Source organism: Mastacembelus armatus, chromosome 13 (assembly GCF_900324485.2).
Source record: "Mastacembelus armatus chromosome 13, fMasArm1.2, whole genome shotgun sequence".
Taxonomy (NCBI): Eukaryota; Metazoa; Chordata; class Actinopteri; order Synbranchiformes; family Mastacembelidae; genus Mastacembelus; species Mastacembelus armatus.
The window spans coordinates 4,098,900-4,123,940 of NC_046645.1; the positions used below are offsets into that span (position 1 = coordinate 4,098,900).

The 25,041-nt window shown below is 40.7% G+C and overlaps 1 protein-coding gene and 1 long non-coding RNA gene across 7 annotated transcripts; both read left to right on the forward strand.

The window, feature by feature from the left end:
• Positions 1-1,261: 1,261 nt before the first annotated feature.
• Positions 1,262-5,718, forward strand: LOC113124201 (uncharacterized). The gene is made up of 3 exons (XR_003295007.1): positions 1,262-1,378; positions 4,929-5,088; positions 5,441-5,718. It is a non-coding gene; the product is annotated as an uncharacterized LOC113124201 (long non-coding RNA).
• An 8,392-nt stretch (positions 5,719-14,110) lies between these two features.
• Positions 14,111-24,165, forward strand: sh3bgr (SH3 domain binding glutamate-rich protein). Of its 6 annotated transcripts, XM_026298853.1 has the most exons (12): positions 14,111-14,298; positions 15,296-15,481; positions 15,857-15,937; positions 16,782-16,853; positions 17,709-17,891; positions 18,498-18,524; positions 18,618-18,638; positions 19,187-19,210; positions 19,632-19,658; positions 20,665-20,691; positions 22,475-22,526; positions 23,472-24,165. In XM_026298853.1, exons 1-11 carry the CDS (start codon positions 14,254-14,256, stop codon positions 22,490-22,492), a joined length of 711 nt encoding a protein of 236 aa, XP_026154638.1. In that variant the 5' UTR covers positions 14,111-14,253; the 3' UTR covers positions 22,493-22,526; positions 23,472-24,165. The 6 variants fall into 6 exon arrangements, with proteins under 6 accessions (XP_026154638.1, XP_026154639.1, XP_026154640.1 ...); XM_026298854.1 differs by lacking the exons at positions 19,187-19,210; positions 19,632-19,658 and having other exon boundaries at positions 14,113-14,298; XM_026298856.1 differs by lacking the exons at positions 16,782-16,853; positions 17,709-17,891 and having other exon boundaries at positions 14,115-14,298.
• Positions 24,166-25,041: the final 876 nt, after the last annotated feature.

Genomic DNA, 25,041 nt, shown 5'->3' on the forward strand with positions numbered 1-25,041 from the left:
AAAGCTCAATATCAAGAAAACCAGAGAACTGGTGGTGGACTTCAGGAGGAGCAGGAAGATCCCAGTCCCTATCTCCATTCTTGGGGAGGAAGTAGAGATTGTGGACTTCTACAAATATCTTGGAGTTTACATTAACTGGACTGGTCAAACAATACAGATGCACTCTTCAAGAAAGAACAGAGCAGACTGTTCTTCCTCAAGAGACTCTGTTCCTTTGGCATGTGCAACAAGCTACTGAAGATGTTCTATCAGTCTGCAGTAGCGAGTGCACTGTTCTTTGCAGATGTGTGCTGGGGAGGTGGCATCAAGGCTGGTGAGGCCAACAGACCAAACAAGTTGATCAGGAAGGCAAAATTAGTTGTTGGGCTGGAACTGGACAGTCTGGAGGCTGTGGCAGAGAGGAGGATGGTGGACAAAATCTGCCCACCCACTTCATGAGGAATTGTGGCGAATGGGAATTTCTTTCAGCAACAGACTAATTCCTCCTAAAGCAAAGACTGAGAGATTCAGGAAGTCTTTTGTGTCCACGGCCATAAGACTCTATAATTCCACAATATAAACAATAGGGCACACACACACCTTTGCGGACATGCCTCTGGCAGTCATCGAGGATTCATAGAACCAGAGTTACTCTTGTTCAATTTGCTCCCTACTGACCACCAGAGGTGGTGCTTCAAGTACTGGACAACTAACACCAACAAGGTCACGAGGAATACTTAGACCTTTAAAACTGCACACACCTCATTGGGATGAAGAAGGGTGCTGCCGCAGGATACCTTCTAATGGATGGGGTGTTGCCACATTCACCCTGTAGAATTTGGTGAACGTGTCCAGGAGGCTGCCTCACATATAACCTCTAGAGGCACTCCATTCATTGCAGCCCACAAGGTTTTGAGAGTCCTGCTAGAATGACACGTCACTCCAGGTGGTGGTGGCTGATACTGTGAGGCATAAGCATGGGTTATTACATCCTGTAAATGACCATTAAATCCCCCATTCATTGAATTGGCTTGGCATCTTCGCATCCTCCAGTAGAGGGCGGTGTAGCTTCAAAGACTACTCCACGCAAGATTTCTCAAGGACTTTATTATTAAATGGAGCCAAATATTACTGAAGAACACTTTATTAAAAATGTTGCCATGATAGAGACTCAATGTGGGACAAATTTAAAGTGGACTTTTATTTTTGTTGGTTTTTGGTACGTTTTTTACCACACATGGCTTTATTTTGAAATCCAGGATACAGGAAGTAAATACCGCGGTTCCGGTGAGGATGAACACGGTCGCGCCGAAACTAGAAATACGCTACACTGAATATATGAAAGCTCTATTTTGGATAACTTAAGTTAGAAAGGTTTCTCTAGCACCTGGGGCACAAGGTATCGTTTCACATTCTTATTTAGTGACTTACAAACAATTTACTTTTATGGTTAATTGAAGTTATAGGCTAACGCTTAGCAGGTAGTTAACAGTCGGTTGTTGGCATAATTGAATTACATATGCATACATATTATAGATAATAGGATTTATGCATGTTTTGTATTTTTAGTTGGCAAATGTCTAATTAGTGTATGTTTTGTTGTCTTCAATCAGCTCTTACGGTGTTTTACAATCAAAGTGGATTTCGATGGTGTCATGGAATAAAAGCTTTTGTAAACATCAGTTATCAGAGAGTAAAGTGCATTGGTTCAGCTGGGAATGCTACACATCCACCACCCAGTGTTCAAGGCGCTGCTTTGAGAGAACAGATTTTAGGACTCATGGACTCATAGCGTGGGCAGTTCTCACACGTTCTGCTGAAGCAAACGCCAGAAGAAATTCTCTCTTCATCGATAGCCACTTAAGGTCTGTGTCAGCCAAGGGCACAAACGGGGGAAGCTGCAGTTTGAGTCATTTGATCCTGTTATCACAAATGTTAAAGACATTTTCTAGCTCATTGCTCAACATTGATGAAAGCTATAGTTTTGCTCTGTTGTTTTCCGTCATCAGCGCAGCACCTTACTGACTGATTGGCAGCTTCAGTTCGTTTCCAGCTCCTTGCTGAGTGCATATATGGACAGAAATATCACAGAGCAGGACTGTAGGCTGTAACATATTGGTATGTTATATGTACTGTGTGAAATTTAACCAGCAGAATTTCAGACTGAGATAAATATGTAGCTACACAGCAAAATAGAAGAAAATCACAAATTTAATTTGATTATTTTATTGATGCCAGTTAATTGAAATGTGGGAAGAAACCGGAGGTCCCGGACTAAACCCATCATGCAGCTGTGTTGAACATGTGGTGGCCTAGAGAGCTGAAGTCCTGGTCAAGTCCACATCCAAGGTCACCAGGACTTCAGCTCTCGCTTGATGTTTCATCTAAGCCTAAAAAGGTGTAAAATGATGTCGAAAATCCCAATTTTTGGGATGATCATTATCACGTAATCATCGACGAGCAATTTAAAAAGTTTGTAGAGCACCAGGGGAGACACGGCAACGCCTATGCCAACGGTCAGCAACATGGGCCAGTTTCTTCCATGACTCGTTCTCTCCGTTCTTTCTGTCCATGCGCTTTGATCTTAAAACATTAAGAGCAAAACACCGAACAACGAAAAAATCGTTGTTGGGCTGCTGAGTCACGATACGATTCAAGGCCACATGTCTGCTGTCAAACATTTCTACAAGCTCCTTGATCACAACGTGCTCGTGGTCCAGGAAACGATCATCGTTGATATTGAACGAAGTCACTTTTACCTCATCCCGAACATGTTCAGCTAAACGCCTTGTTTTACACACCGTGTCTGGCTTCTGGGTACAGGTTGTACATTTGTATCACGGCCGCCTCGATTCATTGTTGACCAGCTCGGCGTTAGCTCAGCATGCGGCTAATGAATAATGCTATATGGCTAGCTAGCTAGTTAGCCTTAGCTCGAAATCAGGTGGCTGCTCTGCTACAACCACTGGGTGGGGTTTATTCAGGATCTCTATGTAGCGCACATAGCAAATGTTCTCTGGCCCAGCTCCGTGCCACACAATCACTTTTCCCTCGGCCCAAGTACCGCAAAGAATGACGGCCCAGAAGTGGACTTGAGGCCGCCAGTACAGACCATAGACCGGTCTGCGGAATGTCTGGTGCTTTCTATCCGATGAGCGGAACAATGTAATGCTGTCAAAATGATAGGAAAAATCACAGCCAAATCAGTAACAGTGATTCACTTGTAAAGCTGAAAATGACTCAAAGCCGCACAACGACTGAGCCATTTCAGAAAGTCCATACTTTCCCTGACCCGCTTCAGATAAACCACACAACTGCTGCCTTGTTTCAGAGAGGCTGCACTTCCCCTGATGTGACCGGTGGGTTTCTGCGTTGTGTTGAAGTGAGGATGGTGACACTAGGATCACGTTTGGAGACGAGCTCCATTTATTTCCTGACAATAAAAAGAAAAAAAGAAAAACCTCCAAGTAACTATTCTGCCCGCTCCAACTCCTACACAAATAAATATAAACAGTCAGGACGGGAGTTAGCAGCATAGCTTTTACGCTAGCAACACCCGTCTATTAAATAAAGTAGCTTTATAAGCGCCCATGTGCCAACACATTCATATCAACAGCTAGTAACAACCATAATGATGGTGAGGATGAGCTAAAATAAATGCAAAACAATAAGAAACAACAGGATGCATTACGATGTTAATTGAACTGAGAAAATGGCACCCACCTCTCCCACAGGAGAATTGTACAAAGGGGGAGAGGGGAAGTGGGTGCCCAGAATTTATAGGAGGGGTACCACAGAAGCAGAAATGAATGAGGAGGGGCTTTGAACTCAAACTTTATCAACAAAAACAACAGGTTAGGAGGTCCTGACAGTCAGGTATAGAAATATTTGGAGATAAAAACAGATTTTGTGTAATTATAACTAAGGGAATATATGACCCGGTTACACTGATACACGACAGAGAAATGGTGCAACTGCTGAGCCATTTCAGAGAGGCCAGACTTCCTCTGATCCGCTTCAGAGAAGCCACACAACTGCTCAACTGTTTCAGAAAGTCCACACTTCTCCTGACCCGAATCAGGGAAGCAGTATTTCTCCTGACTTGTTTGAGAGAGGTCATACTCCCCCTGACGCACTGCAGAAAATCAAGAGATCATGATGGACCAAATGAAGATTATATAGAAGTTTTACTTGCAAGGAGTAACAGTCACACAGCACCTTGGTACAGCATGAGGATCACTGGCTCTTAGCTGGGCAGCACATCATTTTAATACTATGATACAAAGTCATGTGATAAAGGAAGAAAGAGGAGGCAGTTTCCCATGAAACTGCAAAACATCTGGGTTTCAATACTAAGTGTCTTATCAGAAAGTGAAGGTCAGAACAGACTGACCTTAGGAAGAGACAAGCGGTAACAGGCCCTACTCAACAGTGTTTTTGACTTTAAAGTAAAATGGATTAACAAACCTGAGGGTAACATTTTAATTTCTCTAACACAGGAAATTTCCTGACTTTCAAATGCAACTGGTAAGTCAGTTATACTCCAGATATAGATGTATAAATGCACAACTGTTTTGTTTAGGCTTACCAAAGGCTTATTGTTTTAATATATATGCCTGTTCTTGTTCTTAAATGAAGTTCACACAAAAATGAAAATTTACTCATCATTTACTTTTAAGCTTGTATAAGTGGGTTTCTTTGGATGAACACAAAGAAGACATTTTGAGGAATGTTGGTAACCAGAGAGTTGAAGGTAACATTGGTAAAAAATATTATGGAAGTCAGTGGGTACCATCTGCTGCCTGGGTACCAACATTTTTCAAAATTTCTCCTTTGTTCAACAGAAGGAAGAAACTCATACAGGCTTGGAACAAGTGGGGGTGAGGAAATTATATAATTTACATTAACAATTTACAATAACAATGATTCAATTAAATGTTAATTCACAGATAAGCATATTGGCAATGAAAGGTGGGACGGACACCAGGGATGGAGTTTGGAGAATAATGAGAGCAACAATAACAAACTCGCTGGCCAGGAATATGAATATGCGTGGAGTAAATGGGAAGATCAGCTTTAGAAGCTTGCAGTTACGGAACATCGTTCTTGGTAAGTCTGTAGTGAGTATGACCACTTAAAAAATGAATTAATTTATTTAAAATCAAATATGTTTTTATGCCCAATTTCTACAACTGTTATTTAACAGTAGGTTTGTTTACACTACAGTTTTCATATCACAACATTTTAAGGTTTTTGTTCACTAAAATGGTCTTGTTTGTCAGACTCTGACAAGCTAGTTAGTACGAGCATGCAGTAGTGCCACATAAGCACTCATTTCCTGTATTAAATGCAACTGAAGCAACCTTATTTTCAATTGTTATCCAAAATTATTTAAAGTAGGTGGATGAATGTTTGTATATGTATTAATTAATTTTGTATTATGTTGTATTTTGTCTTTCAGCTGCTGTGAGAAAAAATCGTCTGACACAACATGCCACTGATCAGGAGATAGAAGCAAATATATAAAGATGGCTTCAGCTTGCTCCTGATAGAGATGGAGGAAGAAGAGAGCGCTTGAGGAGAAAAGAGGGGCTGCAGAGCTGTGCTTCACTTCTTGAGGACAGTCCTACATAGGATCACTTTCTCCTTTACACATACAGACATTCTGATGTGTTACTTTACGTAATTGTTTTAATATGCCTCTGTTTGTTGAGAGTAAAATTACATTATTTGTTTAAATTTCAGTGGTAGATTCATTAATAGAATAGGTTATGGCTCAGTTTTGGGGTTTCTGGTTAAAGGGTGGTGTTGATATGGTTAACTTGTGGCTGAGAATTGGTACCAATAATTAAACCTGTTTTGGCCCAGTTCAGGGCCATTTAAGGGTGATTAACTGGCCGAGATTCGGGCCGGTTATGGCCCATGTGTGACCCTTGTCTTTAATCCAGTTCTGGTCCAAGGCAGCTATTATATTAACAGAGTTAACAAGATGTGGTTTGAAATAACCGCCAAATGCCGTTAAAAATCGACCGTGGCGGGACTACCGCTGGCTCGGTTCATGCTCAACACTTTGTCTTTATTATTCTATACAGAATAATGTGATAATAATAATAATACAGAGTAATGTATTATTCTATACAGAATAATAAAGAAGAAGACATAAAGAAAGACCCGCCACAACCAGAAAACCTGCCGTTACCATGGAGATCGCACCAAAATAAACAATCCACCGCCAAGTTCTAACTTTACATATTTTCAAATAAACTATGATTTAGGAAAAAAATTATATATTTCGTAATATTATAGATTTTGTGGCACTTAAACTAAAGAGTATTGAAATATAGACAATTTCATTTGATTTTTTAAAAAAATATAAATTTACAAAAACTAATTAAAATAAATAAATAATACTTCGTAAGCTAATTCAAATTTATTGATTATTTAATTTTGTGAACATTGTTGAAAAGTAAACACTATATTTATTAATTATTTTTAATTTTTATAATCATAGCTTTTTTGACAATCTTGCCCAGCAGGCCTAATCCAGTACACAAAGTATGGCCCATAATCTCTACACTGATCTGGGCCACTCACCTCCCATACACAATCGGCCCAAATGTAGTCCGCCGTCATGCAGGCAGTGCCATCATTGCCAGGCATGGCCCACAGTTGGCTGACATGATGCATGCCATTACCGGCAACACGCCAGCACTGTCATTATTACGCCACATTTGGGCCAAGTCCGTTTGCTATTCCAATTGTTGGGATGATCATTATCACGTAATCATCAGCGAGCAATTTAAAAAGTTTGTAGAGCACCAGGGGAGACACGGCAACGCCTATGCCATCCAGGTGATTTCCTGCTTTAGACAGAAGGTCACCTGAATGTGAAGGTCACCAGGACTTCAGCTCTCGCTTGATGTTTCATCTAAACCTAAAAAGGTGTAAAATGATGTCGAAAATCCCAATTTTTGGGATGATCATTATCACGTAATCATCGGCGAGCAATTTAAAAAGTTTGTAGAGCACCAGGGGAGACACGGCAACGCCTATGCCAACGTTCAGCATCATGGGCCAGTTTTCTCCAAGTCTCATTCTCTCCGTCCTTTCGAGGCGCTTTGGTCTAATAAAATTAAGAGCAAAACACCGAACAACGAAAAAATCGTTGTTGGGCTGCTGAGTCACGATACGATTCAAGGCCACATGTCTGCTGTCAAACATTTCTACAAGCTCCTTGATCACAACGTGCTCGTAGTCCAGGAAACGATCATCGTTGATATTGAACGAAGTCACTTTTACCTCATCCCGAACATGTTCAGCTAAACGCCTTGTTTCACACATCGTGTCTGGCTTCTGGGTACAGGTTGTACATTTGTATCACGGCCGCCTCGATTCATTGTTGACTAGCTCGGCGTTAGCTCAGTGTGCGGCTAATGAATTATGCTATATGGCTAGCTAGCTAGTTAGCCTTAGCTCGAAATCAGGTGGCTGCTCTGCTACAACCACTGGGTGAGGTTTATTCAGGATCTCTATGTAGCGCACATAGCAAATGTTCTCTGGCCCAGCTCCGTGCCACACAATCACTTTTCCCTCGGCCCAAGTACCGCAAAGAATGACGGCCCAGACGTGGCCCAGAACTGGATTAAAGACAAGGGTCACACATGGGCCATAACCGGCCCGAATCTCGGCCAGTTAATCACCCTTAAATGGCCCTGAACTGGGCCAAAACAGGTTTAATTATTGGTACCAATTCTCAGCCACAAGTTAACCATATCAACACCACCCTTTAACCAGAAACCCCAAAACTGAGCCATAACCGAGCCTAATCTTACCCATGTGCACAAATAAGTCACAAGAAAATTCAATTCTCAAAATTAGTTTATTTAACAATAATGAACAAGCCAAAAGGAAAAAAAATAACATGACACGGCCGCCTCGATTCATTGTTGACTAGCTCGGCGTTAGCTCAGCATGCGGCTAATGAATTATGCTATATGGCTAGCTAGCTAGTTAGCCTTAGCTCGAAATCAGGTGGCTGCCACTGCTACAACCACAGGGTGGGGTTTATTTAGGATCTCTATGTAGGTAAAACACATGTACTTTGACCTTTTGTGCTGAGGCATTTTAACTAGAAGAGGCCCACAGCAATGTTAGACAGTTGTGTGCGGTGTAAAGGAGTTAGCGCTAGTGCTAAAAACAACGTTACCTTAAAAATCTGTGGACTAAAACCCTGGGACATTAATAATTGATGCTTCTATTTTCTGTCGCTTTAGAATTGATGCGTTCATAAACAGTAACGTTAGCCTACTATACAGTGAGAAACATTAAACATAAACATTTATAAGAGTACTGATATCATAAATGAAATAAGTCAATGTGTAAATTTATTTCCCAATAATTATAAATGAAATTAGTAAAGGTGTAAGATTTATTTCTCCAACACTAGAAACGTTGAACGAAACGAAAAGTTGATAAATAGTATTGTTCTTACCAGAACAATTACACACTCGATGAGTAACAAACAAAACCCAGATAGCAAAATTATCATGGCTCAGATTTGGCCAAAAACTGTCTCGCCATTTTGGCAAAGCTCTGGGTGGATAAATGGCCCCTAAATGGGCCAAATTTGGAGTGCTAAAATTTGACATGATTTCGAAACTCCTGGTATTTGGAATGATCATTAGCAAGTAGGCACCGGAGAGCACTGTGAGAGCACTGTGAAAATTTTGTAGAGCAGCCGGCAAGACACGGCAAAGCCTACGCCAACGGTCAGCAACATTGGCCAGTTTCCTCCAAGTCTCATTCTCTCCGTCCTTTCGTAGCACTTTAGTCTAATAAAATTCTCAGCAAAATTTCGAATTTGCTGAACCAGGAAAAATTCGTTGTTAGGCTGCTGAGACAGGATGAGTTTCAAGGCCACATTTGTGCTGCCAAGCATTTCTACAAGCTTCCCGATCACAACGTCTTCATAGCCCAGGAGACGATCACCGTCGATGTCGAATGAAGTAACTTTTTCCTCGTCCCAAACAGCTTCAGCTAAACGCCTTATAAGATCCTTAGAAGAATCCTCCAAGCAGCCAGGAGAACGTTTATCTTCATCCAAAGCCTTTATGACGTCATCAGTATAGTAAAATTCTATAGTCAAATTCTGTCGTACTAGAAACGTCTAAATAGAATTTCTAAAATTGATAAATAGTATTGCCCTTACCTGAGCAAGTTTTACACACTCGAGCAGTACAGAACAAACAAACAAAAACCCAGATAGCAAAATTATCATGGCTCAGATTTGCCCAAAAACTGGCTCACCATTTTGGCAAAGCTCTAGGTGGATAAATGGGCCAAATTTGGAGTGCTAAAATTTGTCAAAACCAAACCAAACCAAATATAGGCCCAAAACTGACCCAAACTGACCCTATAGCCTTAATAAAGTGTCCTAAATCCCCATAACCCAGCCAAAAAAGTAGCCATAACTGACCCTAAATGATACCGTAACTGTGCCAAATGTTTGCTTTTACATTGAAATCCCATTTATTTATTTATTTAACTTTTATCATGGGTTTATTGCTGGTAATTGTGACTTTATTGCTTATATTTCATAGCTATGTCCTGGTATAGGTTCATAACTATATACTTCAATTATGTTGTATTATACATTTTTATATATTGTGTATGTATTTGCTAACAAAACAGAAAAATCAAATGTAGTCATCATTATTGTTTTATTGTACATATTATTTGAGTTAATTCTTCTGTTTTGGCTGCTGACTGGCTGGGTGCTGACTGGACCCAGTCCTGCTCTCGCTTGATGTTTCATCAAAGCCTCAAAAGGCGTAAAATGCTTTCGAAAATCCTGGTATTTGGAATGATCATTAGCAAGTAGGCACCGGAGAGCACTGTGAGAGCACTGTGAATTTTTTTTAGACCGCAGTGAGAGCAGAGGGACATAACCAGGCAACCAACCTGTGAAATTCTGCCACCATGTGGTGAGGCTGCAGCCTCTTCAACAGCTTGTTCTCAGTCAGGGCCTCACTCAGCTGCTGCTGCAGATCCCATACCTGGCTCAGGTGAAGTTTAAGCTCAGTTCATCAGGAATTTACTTTAGACTGGGATTATTATAAATTACTTTCTTCTGTAAATGTTGCTGGTTTAAATAACAAAACCATATATATATTGTAATTACACTTAATATATACATTTTGCCCTCAAAGGTGGCCTCTTCACAACAGCTTTAAAAGCTTGCTACAATATTGGATGTACTTGCTGAGACACAGAGGGTTAAACAGGATCTCCTTCCACCGCAGGGCTGAAATATTCTGTTACCCAGATATTAGTTTTGATATAACTCCAGCAATCAGTGAAACTTTCATATCCTTCTTGCCTCTTCCTCAGTCTGTCAATGCTCAATGTGTTTTCCACCTGCCACATAAACAAAAAGATCACAGTTAAACTGTTAATAGCAATAGTTACATATTCATCCATCCATCATCTATACCCCCTTATTCCTAACCAGGGTGACAGGGACCTGCTGGAGCCTATCCCAGCTCTCTTTGGGTGAAATGCAGGGGTACACCCTGGACAGGTCACCAGTCCATCATAGTATTTACATATTCATAACATCAGCTATTTCCATATGTCCCACTTAAAACTCAATTACTGTTTCTGTTTTGTAAGTTTTAACTTTGACAAATGAAACAAATCTGGTAGAAAATGCAACTCAGTGTAATAAATCCAGTATTTTTTATTATAATGAATGACAAATTTATCAGTGCAGACAGATCTACTGAATTTCCAGATGGTGGAGTGATGTGGAGAGGCTAGGAGTTTAGGACCAGGACAAGAGGAAAAGGAAAATTTGAGGACTGGGCACTAGAATGGGGTTTGAACTCTCAGTGGGAAAGCCAAAGTCATTTACTTTACATGGACGTGTTTATTCCTCCCAACCACCACCAACTCTTATTGGTTATTTATTGCTATTTATGTTTGTTTATGTATTGTTGAAATTTATCCAGCAGAATTTTAGACTGAGATAAATATGTAGCTACACAGCAAAATAGAAGAAAAACAGAAGAAAATCAGAAATTTTATTTGATTATTTTATTGACGCCAGTTAATTGAAATGTGGGAAGAAACCGGAGCACCCGGAGTAAACCCATCATGCAGCTGTGTTGAACATGTGGCGGCCTGGAGAGCTGAAGTCCTGGTCAAGTCCACATCCAGGTGATTTCCTGCTTTAGACAGAAGGTCACCTGGATGTGAAGGTCAGCAGGACTTCAGCTCTCGCTCGATGTTTCACCTAATATTTTATTGATGCCAGTTATATTTGGGAAGAAACCGGAGCACCCGGAGTAAACCCATCATGCAGTTGTGTTGAACATGTGGCGGCCTGGAGAGCTGAAGTCCTGGTCAAGTCCACATCCAGGTGATTTCCTGCTTTAGACAGAAGGTCACCTGGATGTGAAGGTCAGCAGGACTTCAGCTCTCGCTCGATGTTTCACCTAATATTTTATTGATGCCAGTTATATTTGGGAAGAAACCGGAGCACCCGGAGTAAACCCATCATGCAGCTGTGTTGAACATGTGGCGGCCTGGAGAGCTGAAGTCCTGGTCAAGTCCACATCCAGGTGATTTCCTGCTTTAGACAGAAGGTCACCTGGATGTGAAGGTCAGCAGGACTTCAGCTCTCGCTCGATGTTTCACCTAATATTTTATTGATGCCAGTTATATTTGGGAAGAAACCGGAGCACCCGGAGTAAACCCATCATGCAGCTGTGTTGAACATGTGGCGGCCTGGAGAGCTGAAGTCCTGGTCAAGTCCACATCCAGGTGATTTCCTGCTTTAGACAGAAGGTCACCTGGATGTGAAGGTCAGCAGGACTTCAGCTCTCGCTCGATGTTTCACCTAATATTTTATTGATGCCAGTTATATTTGGGAAGAAACCGGAGCACCCGGAGTAAACCCATCATGCAGCTGTGTTGAACATGTGGCGGCCTGGAGAGCTGAAGTCCTGGTCAAGTCCACATCCAGGTGATTTCCTGCTTTAGACAGAAGGTCACCTGGATGTGAAGGTCAGCAGGACTTCAGCTCTCGCTCGATGTTTCATCTAAGCCTAAAAAGGTGTGAAATGATGTCGAAAATCCCAGTGTAATGAGCAGTTTTAACAATACACATATGGAAAGATGTGGATTGAGTCATACACCCATAATCCAAAGCCGACTACACCAATTGTGGTCAGCAACATGGGCCAGTTCTCCCTAAGTCCGCGTCTCATTCTCTCCATCCAGCTGAGGCGCTTTGGTCTAATACATTTTTTTGGTCTTAAAAAATTTTGAGCAAAGCACCGAACAACGAAAAAATAGCTGTTGGGCTGCTGACGCAGGATGTGATTCAAGGTCATAGGTATGCTGTGAAACATTTCTACAAGCTCCATGATCACAACGTGCTCGTAGTCCAGGAAACAATCACTGTTGGTGTCGAACGAATCAACTTTTACCACGTCCCAAACATCTTCAGCTAAACGTATTATCGTAGCCTTAGTGGAGTCGTCCAGGCCGCCAGGACAGCGTTGATCTGCGTTCAGGAGTTTGGACACTGTGGAGTGTACCAGGAGTTTAACAAACACTTCTTTCTGGTGTTCTTCCATGCTTGTCTTCTTTTGTACTGATCGACAGTGCCAAAAAAAGATAGAAATTCTATTTAGACGTTTCTAGCACAATATAATGACGTCATTGGTGACGTCAAAACTCTGCCTTTAGGTCCGGTAACTGGTGACGTCACATGGTGCGGACATGACTTTGGATCAAAGTTTTGACGTCACATCCAATCCAACTGTACTAGATAAATAGTTTTGCTCATACAAAGCATTTTTACACATCGGATCAGTACAAAAGAAGACAAGCATGGAAGAACACCAGAAAGAAGTGTTTGTTAAACTCCTGGTACACTCCACAGTGTGCAAACTCCTGAACGCAGATCAACGCTGTCCTGGCGGCCTGGACTACTCCACTACGGCTACGATAATACGTTTAGCTGAAGATGTTTGGGACGTGGTAAAAGTTGATTCGTTCGACACCAACAATGATTTCCAGGACTACAAGCACGTTGTGATCAAGGAGCTTGTAGAAATGTTTCACAGCATACCTATGACCTTGAATCACATCCTGCGTCAGCAGCCCAACAGCTATTTTTTCGTTGTTCGGTGCTTTGCTCAAAATGTTATTAGACCAAAGCGCCTCAGCTGGATGGAGAGAATGAGACGCGGACTTAGGGAGAACTGGCCCATGTTGCTGACCACAATTGGTGTAGTCGGCTTTGGATTATGGGTGTATGACTCAATCCACATCTTTCCATATGTGTATTGTTAAAACTGCTCATTACACTGGGATTTTCGACATCATTTCACACCTTTTTAGGCTTAGATGAAACATTGAGCGAGAGCTGAAGTCCTGCTGACCTTCACATCCAGGTGACCTTCTGTCTAAAGCAGGAAATCACCTGGATGTAGACTTGACCAGGACTTCAGCTCTCCAGGCCGCCACATGTTCAACACAGCTGCATGATGGGTTTACTCCGGGTGCTCCGGTTTCTTCCCAAATATAACTGGCATCAATAAAATATTAGGTGAAACATCGAGCGAGAGCTGAAGTCCTGCTGACCTTCACATCCAGGTGACCTTCTGTCTAAAGCAGGAAATCACCTGGATGTGGACTTGACCAGGACTTCAGCTCTCCAGGCCGCCACATGTTCAACACAGCTGCATGATGGGTTTACTCCGGGTGCTCCGGTTTCTTCCCACACTTCAATTAACTGGCATCAATAAAATAATCAAATAAAATTTCTGGTTTTCTTCTGTGTTTCTTCTATTTTGCTGTGTAGCTACATATTTATCTCAGTCTGAAATTCTGCTGGTTAAATTTCACACAGTACATATAACATACCAATATGTTACAGCCTACAGTCCTGCTCTGTGATACTTCTGTCCATATATGCACTCAGCAAGGAGCTGGAAACGAACTTCACTGTCCCCAAGGCAGACAGACAGCTGAAGCTGCCAATCAGTCAGTAAGGTGCTGCGCCCCTAGGGGCCATCCCACCAATCCTGCACTATTTGGAGCCTGGAGACAGAAATAGACTGTGCATTGTGTGTGTGTGTGTGTGTGTGTGTGTGTGTGTGATCTTAGTCCCATGTCTCCGTCCTGGGTGCGCTCTAATAATATCGGAGGCTCCCTGCTCCTTTAAGAGCCCACTTGTTGAATACGTTACAAAATTGTAACAAAATGGTTATCAAAGTATTCCTCGCCTCTTCATCTGGATCCACAGCGGTAAGATTTCGGCCCATGCGACAGATTTCTCATTAAGAGTGAACTTTCCTTGTTTCATTCCGATGTCGGTTTTCACCCACACTGGCTCAGGAGCGTTAAACCTACAAATGAATGCCACTTGCCTTTGATTTGGCTGCCTAAAGCCTGTTGGCACGTTGAAGACTTGGATTATGGTCAGATTTGTGTTTCAGAGGTACCTCAGCGGTCCCTTTCATTCGCCTATAAATCGAAGTAATCACATGCGGAGTTTTCTAGAACAGGGGCTCCGACAGTCCTTCTTGTCGCAGACCCCGATATTCAGACAATTTATTCCACATATCTGTTAATCGAGGCTTTTATAGCATTTCCGATCACATATACATTCAACTTTCTATAGGCTGCTCTATGTGAGGTGTGTACAACAGGCGGAGTGAATTCATCTTCTAGATCTACTTTTGGCAACGCTAAATAAGCAGTTTGAGCTGGCCTGTGGGGGCACGGTGGCCCAGTTGGATGGCAGTGTTTTCTCTGAGCACAGAGACCTGCGTCCGACCCTCCTGAGTGAACTTGTCTGTATGTTTTCCTTTTCCAAGTGGAGGGTTGTCTGAACAGCCAGAGCTAAGAACAGTAATTAGCATTTTCAATGAACCTGATGTGTGTGTTTTTATTTTGTAATCTTTGTTTTGTCTAGAATTTGAGTAATTAGTGAAAAACGGCCCATCACAATTTCCCAGTGCACAAAATGACTTATTCACATTATATTTTCAGTTGAATTAGCAGTTTGAACACAAAGATATTCAATTTACTATGATGATATGTCATAACGTGTACTAACACTGTCAAACCAGTGTAAAGTATTATCAAACTAGTTAGCAATTCATTTTCTGTCAATCATCTAGTTCATAGGTTTATACCACTGTGCTCCATTTTTAAATGTTAAAGGCTTCTTCCCATATCCTGTGCAGTCAGGTTGATTTTCTTAATTGTTATAGGCGTGATTTGTTTTTCTGCTTTTCAGATCAAGAAGAAACAGCAAGATGTGGTTGCCTTCCTGGAGGCTCTTAAAGTGGACTACACTCAGCTGGACATCGCCTGCAATGAGGCAAACCGCATGTGGATGAGGCAGAATGTCCCAGAAGAGAAGAAGCCTGCCAACGGTATCCCCCTGCCCCCCCAGATCTTCAACGAAGAGAGCTACTGTGGGGTGCGTATGTTCACAGCCAATACTCACTATGCTGTAGACCTCTGTTCATTGACCAGTGACCAGTGATTGGCTCCAGATGTTGCACCATAATGCAGAAACCTCTGCAGAATAGTACATAAAATACACACATGTTAATGTGAATCAATGAACATTGGAGCAAGGCTACAGAAAACAGTAAAGTGCTATATAGTGACACATTTGTAAGTCATTTTAGTAAATGAATGTGTGTTACTGAATCTCCTCATTGCTGCTTTACTGCTGAAAACACACAGAACTCACTGCAGTTAATACATCCTGCTCCCTTAACTGCCCAGTGAGTAGGAACAGAGAAGGTAGCGAAGTATTAAAAAACCTTTTCCTCTTATTTACATGCAGGACTATGACACATTCTTTGATGCCAAGGAGGACAACACAGTGTATGCCTTCCTGGGGCTTCCTCCTCCTCCTGGGTCAAAGGTTAGAACTATTTTTTGTTTTCTGCTTTGACAAACAAACAAACAAACAAATCCCCTAATTTCCTTTACCTCTGTGCCAGGCAATGAATCTGCAGTATTATGACACTGTGAGCAGTCTTCCTTTAGGGTTTCATCTATCAAACACCTAAAACAAAAGAAACAGAAATCATTAAGAGCTGAATCTCATCATATTGACATGCAGGGTATTAAAAACCTTTATCAGATCTTGGCATTATGCTGCCAGTTACCTTTATATGATGGTTTTATTATTGTGTCATGTCAAGACAGCAAGAACTAATCTAAACCAGTTCTAAAATGCCACACAAGCATTTTCAAGCATCATTACAAAGGAAAAAGAAGCTAGAGTAAGCAAATTATCAGACTTAATGCTTACAGTAACATTCATAAATTACCAATAAAGAATGTGATTCAGACGCCACTGAAATCTGACATTTCCCTTTTCTCTACTTATGGGACAAATCAAACGTATCATCTGTAGTCGTTCAGGTCATTTCATGTAAACTGTACATTAGAGTCATTGTAGTTTATATAATACGTAAAAATTAGAACACCTCTATGGTGAGTAATGCAAACATATCACTTGAGTCTTTCAGTGGATGCTGAATCAAACCTTACATATCACTACTTCAGACTGTAGTGGGCTGAGGCCACAATTTTCTGTTATGTTAGTAAATATGTTCAAGTTGATACAGTGCATTAAATTTATTTCAAGAAAACTGTGTGTTAACCTTCTACTACAGCATCAATATTGTTTGATGATCCAAGCAGGGGATTATAAGCCATGACTCTGTATTATGCTAAACATGAGCATTTCGTTGACACAGGAAGCAGCACAGGCCGACAAAGCGCACATAGTGGAGAACGGGACCCATGCAGAGGGAAACGATGAGTCAACAGTAATGCTGTTCTTACTTTTATCCCTCCTCCATGCTTTGTTTCTCTCCACTGTCTCACCTTTTCCTTTTCATCCAGTTGAACTCAATTTCACTATTTTCCAAACCTGTCAACTTCAACAGACATGTTCCTCTGGGTTACCCTGTCCCAACACTGACTAATCTTTTAGTGTTGTGCATGAGTTCACAATAACACAGTGACATTGCTTCACTGAGTTCAGATTGGCACAGAATTGTGAAACATGATGTTTCTATAACCATTTTGACAATTTTTGGTAGTCTGGTTTTGTCACAAAACAAAACATTTTGTGTTTTTTATAATTCTTGGTTCTAATGATTTTCAAGATTAAATACGACATTGAACAATGTTCACATAAATGTCTTTGGTTTGCTAGAGGGCGAATCCTATTGGAGAAGCCAGCTGTTTCCCCTCTGGTTCCAGTCGTTGTGCTAAGCTACTTGGCTGCTGGTTGTAGCTTCATATTTACCAAACAATTGTGACAGTGGTATTTATCCTTTCCTCTAATGCTTGTTGAAAAATAAAATGAGGTGTATTTGTCTCAAACCTTTGCATCAAGGTCATGAGGGATTCTGACCTATGACAATTTATAATAGATCATTTCAAACTTTTTTTTAACCCCAAGTACTGCCTCCATCTTTAAACTGCTAATGTTTCTTCCCTCCCCCACTTTATTCCCAGGATTGAATAACACCTGCCTTTTAAGTTTTGAGCTTTTCAAATGATTAATGCTGTTTGAAGCAGTGCCTGAAGAACTATGCTGTTATTGTTCTAAGTTTATTTTTTTAATCACTTCATTTGTTTTCCTTGATCACACATTACTGTTTTCTCACAATAAGGAGGTTCCTGTGGAGGAGCGTAATGGGGTTGCACACAGGAAGAAGGAGCAGGCTGCTGATGAGGAAGGTGAAGGAGGTGAAGAGGTGGAGGGAGAGACTGCAGATGACGAAGCCGCGGAAGGAGAAACAGCAGGAGACGAGGCCCCTGCTGAGGAGGAGGAGACAGTGGAAGAAACAGACGAGGTCACAGAAGACACAGTAATTGCCACTTAGCTCCAATCCCAGCTCCGTCATCTCGCCTCTTTCTCCAAGTCTTGAATGTTTTTAATGTGTTTTTCCTCCACCTCCCATAATTCCTGGAATGCTCTGTTTTTTTCTACCCTCAGCAACGTCACGTTCCCTTTCATGTCTTCTTTTCATCCCATATTAAGGATTTGCCTCCTTTTTAAGATTCTGCCATCCTCATACTGCTTCTCCTCTGTCTGTCTCTCGATTCAGTTATTTACTAACTCACAGTATGCATAGTTCCTGTTCAACATTCCCTTTTTGTCCCTTCAGCACCACTGGACCCTGAACCTCTTTAATATTTCATTTCTGTAACTTTGTATGGGTTTCTGTTTTCAATTTTCCTCCATCTACCACCCATGTTTGATGATTTCTGGTAATGACACTGTTACTACTTGTTCTGATGATGCAATGCACACTGCACATCCATTTACTAGTAACTGTCCTGCGTGTCAATGTGTTGTGTCACTACAATCACTTGTCAGTGTCTGGTTTCATACACTGTGAATGTTGTGTCTCAGGATGAATATTATGTCTCTAATATGATCTTATTTGCTCTGTTAGCAGGCTCATGCAGAACAGGAAGAACAGGTGAGTATGTATCTAAAGTTTATGAGTGCACAGAACTCAAGGTAAAGCTAAAATGAACTGTCTGTCAGTGTTTTTTCTTCTTTCCTTCAACAGGAAGAAGCTGATGACGAGAGGGTAAGAAGGACAATTGTGTTTTCTTGGTGCCAAATCTGATGGGTGTTATTAATAAATAGTAGTTCATGCATAGTGCTTTGTTCCAACATTACCAATAGTAGTGGCGGTCGTTGCTGGTTTCTAATCAGTGCTCTGACCAGTCTTCACTAGCTTCCAGCCATGTCTGTTTGCCAGTGATCTGAAAATGCTGCCTATTATTTTGATTACTAATGAGCTGCACCTGTAGGGTTTCTATTAACTCGCAAATCAATATTATCTGTAAGTTGGACTAAAAATTATGCAACAAGGATATTTTCTCATGGTGCTATTTGAAATGTGAGAAGACTGAATTTCTATTAATGAATTTCCTTCAGATGGCTTGCATACAGTAACTGAATGGCTGTCTATCTAATCTCACAAACAACACCAATCAGTACATGTTACTCAGACGCATCAGTTTCAGAGGCCCTAGAGCTGGTTTTCACGACTCTTGTTCCTCATGCACACACTGTAATGGCATTTGACCCCTTCTTTGCACTTTTGTCCATTTCTTGGTTTGCTTCCCCCAGGAGGAAGAGGATTTGCAGTCAGAGGTAACTGCATCTGTGATCATCTCTTTCAACGGTTCCTACATATAGTCATCAGCAGAGTGGGTTTGGTGGTGCACAGATCAGGGAAGGCTGCTCTGGCTGGGTTGGGGTGGGTTTTGATCTGCTGTTCCCACTCATCTGTCTACTCTTTTAAGTTGCTCACTTCAGGACACACCTTTCCCTCAACCTTTAACTGTTTTATCTCCATCACTCTGCTCTACCTTGTTTAATCATTTTGATTTCTTCTCTTTCTGCTAACATCCAGTTCCTCATTTCTTCCCAGTTCTGTAGCTGTTTCCTGACAACTTCAACTATCCCCATAGTTTCCATTTTAATTCAGATGACTTTTCTATATAGTGCATGCTTGTGGTGCTCTTTTGCTCCCTACACAGCCTGCTGACCTGCCATCTGTTATTCCCTATAGGAGGAAGAAGAGCTCCGACAGCTTGAGGTAGATTTATGTGATATTTTCTTTACATACCCCTAGCCTTCCTCAGTTCGTCTTGTCTTTTTGCCATCTCCCAGTATACCCATTAATGTTCTACTTCACTAGTTTTTAGTAGTCTTTCTGTATTAGTTTAATTTGCCATAAAATCAGGTCAAAAGGGACCAAACAGCTGGATGAGTATCATGACACAGGGCAAAGAGTCAGTGCAACAATAAACACAACACTGTCGCTATTTAGCCATATATGACGTAATGCAGTGATGAAGAGACTATGAGCTTTGGTGATTTTTGTATTATTATCAGAAAGGTTATGATGCAGTGTACTCAGAACTTTTCTCATGTAAGTTAGATTAGTTTCATTCTGCCCTCTGACTGAGTTCATGATCAGTTCAACCACTTTTCACACAGCATTACTTAACTCAGGGTTACCGTCCCTTCAGACCTAACCAGAGCCCAAATCAGGATTTGACCACTTTAGAGTGGAATAGTATGAAGCCTCAGGTAATCGAAGTAAAAAGCAACTGTCAAGGATAAAAACTGTTCCAGCTCTAAGTGCTGTGTGAAAAGGACTTCTGCCCCTCAGAGACATTCCAACCTCTGGCTGATCTTTTGTCACATTTCTTCACTGCTTTGCTTTGCCTTGCTTTTTCCTTCTCTACTCTGTCTTTCCGTCTATTTTGTCATTGTTGCGCCACCTTTCTTGCAGGAGCAAGATGAGCAAGGCAGTGAGGTAGTTTCTTGTTTGTTGTGTAGACCAGTATTTTTCAGGCTTTATAGACTTTCACTGTCCTCCCTGTCCTCCCCTCCCTGTGCATGTTGCATGACCTCATAGACTCTTTTCCATGAAGATGCCTGACGATGTGTGGCATGATAAAAATTTGACTTAAACCTAAGGTGAATTTAATGTGGTTACAAAAACACGAGTCATATATGGACCATTATGTTGGTTATTTTCATAACTTCTTTTTGATGTTCGCATTCTCAAAAACACCTGATTTAATCTTCCCTAGGAAGAAGAAGAGGCTGAAGTACAAGAGGTATATTTAGACTGTAGACTCCTTACTCATGTTTTGCATGGTGCGCATTCATATTGGGCATTTTTTATGCATGATGTGCTTGCATACTAAGACTGTATGTACAGGTTTATAGAAACCTTTTATCATCTCTCCCCAAGGCAGTCTTACATCATGTGGTCCAGTGCACAGTGTGCGAATGTGATACAACTCTGGTTTTTATTCATTACTTCATTACTTCAGAGATGACACCACACAGTATTGGTGCTTCATTCAGTGTTGTAGTGAACATGTAGAAAAACATCCACAGAGGCATTTTCTCTGAGCCTGTCAAGCCACTGTCTCTTTTTTTGTTTTGATGTCTTAAGAACAGGTGGAAAGGTTTGCTGTGTTGTTTAACTCTGCCTGTATCCACATGAGCACAACTTGGACATGTTTGGTTATGTTGCACGGAGAGGGGACTCACTGTCTTGACAGGGGGATGTGTCTTTCTCTTTTTTTACGAAGTCATGGCTTGTTTCTTTTTTGCCAAGAGCACTCTGAAATAAAGTGGATGCGACAAGTTTCAAAGATGATGGATGGGATGCAACATCTCTTGTTATTGTGCAATACTAGTGATAATAAAACACAGAAAAATGTTATGTCAGATGACAAACTAGATTACGAACTGCTGCCTAATTTGTTTTCAGGTTGTGTAGCTCTGTTTGTCTTATAGTGTTTTGGTACTAACTATTTCAAGATGTAGGACTGGGTGGAATCAAGTGATTGTGGCATCTAATTATAGATAATGATGTCAACTCTCTTTTTTCCCTCGGTGAGCATGTTGTTTACTTCTAGAAAGCAGTCATCACACTGTACTAACAAGGGACAGCCAATGCAGCTTCACATATTAAACAAAGCATATGATTACTTCTTGTTTCTGAATTTAAAACATCAGCTTACATGATGCACCATCTTAAGCACCAGTCTTAGATTACCACAAGACATAGACACAAACCTACAGGACATTATTTTCCGTAGTTTCCCTCATTCTTCCCATCATTGTTACTGAGCACGCGTATCTCAGATAACTCCCCCATGTTTTATCCACCCCTTACTATAACCACTAACATGTGAAGTCCTCTCACTTTCCTGTCATTTGGACGATGACTTCACACAGCCCCCTTCCTTCTCTTTTTTTATTTAAATGTGTCAAAGGAAGAAGAGGAAGACTTGGAAGAAACACAGGTAGTATTAAAATGACAACAAACACATTTGTTCATGTTTTACTACTGCCTGTGTTTGACCTGCCTGCAAAAAGTCTTATTTCACTCTCATTAAGAGGATGGATCCGTGTGGGACACAAATACGGAGTAATGGAACATCTTGATTGCTCACTCCCAATAATGACTGGTTTTATTGAAATTGCCAGGCTTGGTGGAAAGACAAGATAACAGGAAGAGGAAAGCTCTTTTTTTATACTCTCACTGTCAGAGCAATCGTTACTTATATTGAGGCACCAAACTGTGCTGAACCAAATGCAGTCTTTTTTTGCTTAAATCCACTAATCCCCCTGCATTGGATCTGAGTTGAGTCACTGAGACGAAGGAGCTGACACAAACTGCCCCAGTTTTACTGGGATTGTTTCATTTTTCTACAAGTAAAACTAGTGCTAGCAGAATGATCTAAAATGTGCTATAATAATGTGAACAATTCACATAAAGTAACTTAAAACATATAGATTTCAACACATTCTTGCTGATATACTTCTTATCTTCCATTGCTTTGCTTGTATTTGTTATCAATATGTGATTATTTGTGTTAACAGGAGGAAGAGGCAAAGTAGTTAAAACCAGGAGACACTAACGATGACTATCCAGGTAAAAAAACAACAAAAAAAAACAAAAACTGCTTTCTTTCAGTGTTTCTGCTTTACCATCGGAGGGCAGTAAAACATTGTCTGAATTGGGAACAAACATCACCAGAGCATGAACAAGCCCCCTATTGCTGCTTTTATTTTTGGTGTTTATATAACCATGTTAATTAAAACACTAAACCTACAGTCTAAAAAATGTTTTGCTTTTGTGTGTCTCTTTGACCTTGCTATCAAATCAGAGGCTGCTGTAAAATAGCAGCAATTACACAGCCAGCTTGTATATCTACAGGATATACTGTGCTTGTGAAGCAGAAACAAAATATTCACTACATTGTACTATTCTTGTCTTTACATGCATGATGCTTAAATCTCACATGCTAATGCTGATACTCTCTTCGCTTCACCTCAGTGTACAGAGCTGTCATGTTTTCTACTGACGTGCACTTTGATGTGTCCAGTCAGAATAAATAAAATAATGCAATAGCCTATTTATTGGCAACTGTCACTGTAGGTTCCATCTGCAGACAGTTTCAGTGAACACACAGAGTGCCTGGGGATCATCTGGAACCATTACAGAAAAAAGTCTTTTTTTAATTCCTCTGAGGCAGTGGCAGTGATGATGATGGTTATGATGATAATAATCCTAATCTTCAAAGCATGTCTTCTAGTTCCTCTCTGCATGTCAGGCATCTATGACCCGCTGCAGGAAGAGCTATAGAGCAGGCTTTGAAGGAATGGCAATGCTTGTCTTCTTCCTCCATTAGCTGTCTCTCAGCCCCTGAGAGCCCCTGTCACGCCACGTTAGACGAAGCTGCTAAGCGAGCTTCAGATGTGCCTGCGGAGGAGCGGGAAAGCTGGGTGGCACAGGCGTATCAGTGGTGGCTGCGAAGACAACTGGGAAGTGTGTGACCTCTTTTTTTCCCATCTGTTTGTTTGGCTTGTGTTCCAGCCTGAAGGAGCCTACTGTTTCTTCTCTCCCTGACCCCTGATGCTAGACCTCCTCCGCCCCATCACTCCACCCCTCCACCCCTCCCCAAGGCTGCACCAGACCCTGTGGGAAACCATTGGGCATGTGCTTGAGGACACCAGCCAAAATAAAAAACCCCAGCCCACAGTTGCCACCCTCTACCCTTTTGTCTGCAATTCTGACTTAATTTTTATATTTTGTGTGTGGAGACATACTGTACTGAAAATGCGCAGAGTAGCCAAGTGGTGTAAGTTTGTTTGTAATGAGTAGCTTTTGTAAAATGCACAGTTAAAACTTTACTTTTGGAAATTAAGTTTTCTAACACAGAGAGGCATTGAATTTTTCAAACCATATTATCTTGGCATACCTTAGCTTTGCCTTCTGGAGTTATGATTCACAGGTTTGTAACTGACTCTCTAGTAAGTGTTCTGTTCTTTTAATACAATGTAATGCCTTGACGACTCATTTTAAGAAGTGAATGTATAAATGCAAACTAAGACGTATCAAGTATGCATGAGAAAGAAATAAGCACATACTACTAGACTACAAACTACTCCAACACCACTACAAGTACTCCTGCCAATACTACTGTTTAATCGATGCACTTTGCTGAGTGAAACGTGACTAAGACTTGGATGTAATGAGAAATGCAATAAAGTAAACTGGTGAAAAAAAACTTTAGTGGTTCTATTTTGTTTTTATTTTAAACTCTTTTGTTGGAACATTTATAGATCAATGGACCATTGTGCTGTGTGAGCAGTGCAGACGCAAACAGGAAAACAAATGCCTAGTCCCAAGAGATTTTAGGTGGTGGTGGAGTGGAACATATACTATTATTACTGGACAGAAAAAAAAAATTGGCTGGGTATTTATAGTACATACCTTTAAGTACCACACTGTTGGTATGTTAACAGATTATTACCACTTTCCATTCTGTCTAAATGCAAATACTATACATAGTCATTTTTGGAAATGACTCTATAGTATATAGTATAATTAGACTGAAAGATGCAGTGGTGGAAAAACTAGTAAGATCTTTAAATAAAAGTAATGATAGAAAAACAAAAATTCGATTACAGAGAACAATTTTACTAAATTTCCACTAAAGTGAAAATATTTAGCAGAAAAATGTAGATAACTTATCAAAAGCAGAAGTACTCAAGATGTTTAGAAACATGGCTCTGTCACTGATTCATGATTTTACGTGTAATTATTTGAAATGTTACTTCGTAAATAAAAATAAAATACAATAAAACATGTGGTTAATCAGACATGGGCTTTTTGTAAAATATCTAAAATAAAAGCCAAAACATTGGGAACCATTGGCTTAAACTTTAATAGTTTGATTATTAGTTTCTTAATGTGCAGAATCTTAATCTGAATTACAAATAAATATAGCTGTCAAATTGATGTTATGAAATATGACATTATTTGCCTCTGAATTGTAACAGAGTAGAGGTTTGAAGCACCATGAAATTTAAACCACTCAAGTAAAGTACCTCAGAAGTGCATTTAAGTTCAATAAATGTACTTTCTACTGGAAGGGTGTTTG

What these genes read in the sequence shown, in the direction of transcription:
- sh3bgr (XM_026298853.1), top strand. Translation starts at nt 14,254, where the DNA reads ATGGTTATCAAAGTATTCCTCGCCTCTTCATCTGGATCCACAGCG. An exon ending in ACGAAGAGAGCTACTGTGGG is followed by an intron (nt 15,482 to 15,856) that starts GTGCGTATGTTC and finishes ATTTACATGCAG; the next exon opens with GACTATGACACATTCTTTGA. An exon ending in AAGAAGCTGATGACGAGAGG is followed by an intron (nt 18,639 to 19,186) that starts GTAAGAAGGACA and finishes TGCTTCCCCCAG; the next exon opens with GAGGAAGAGGATTTGCAGTC.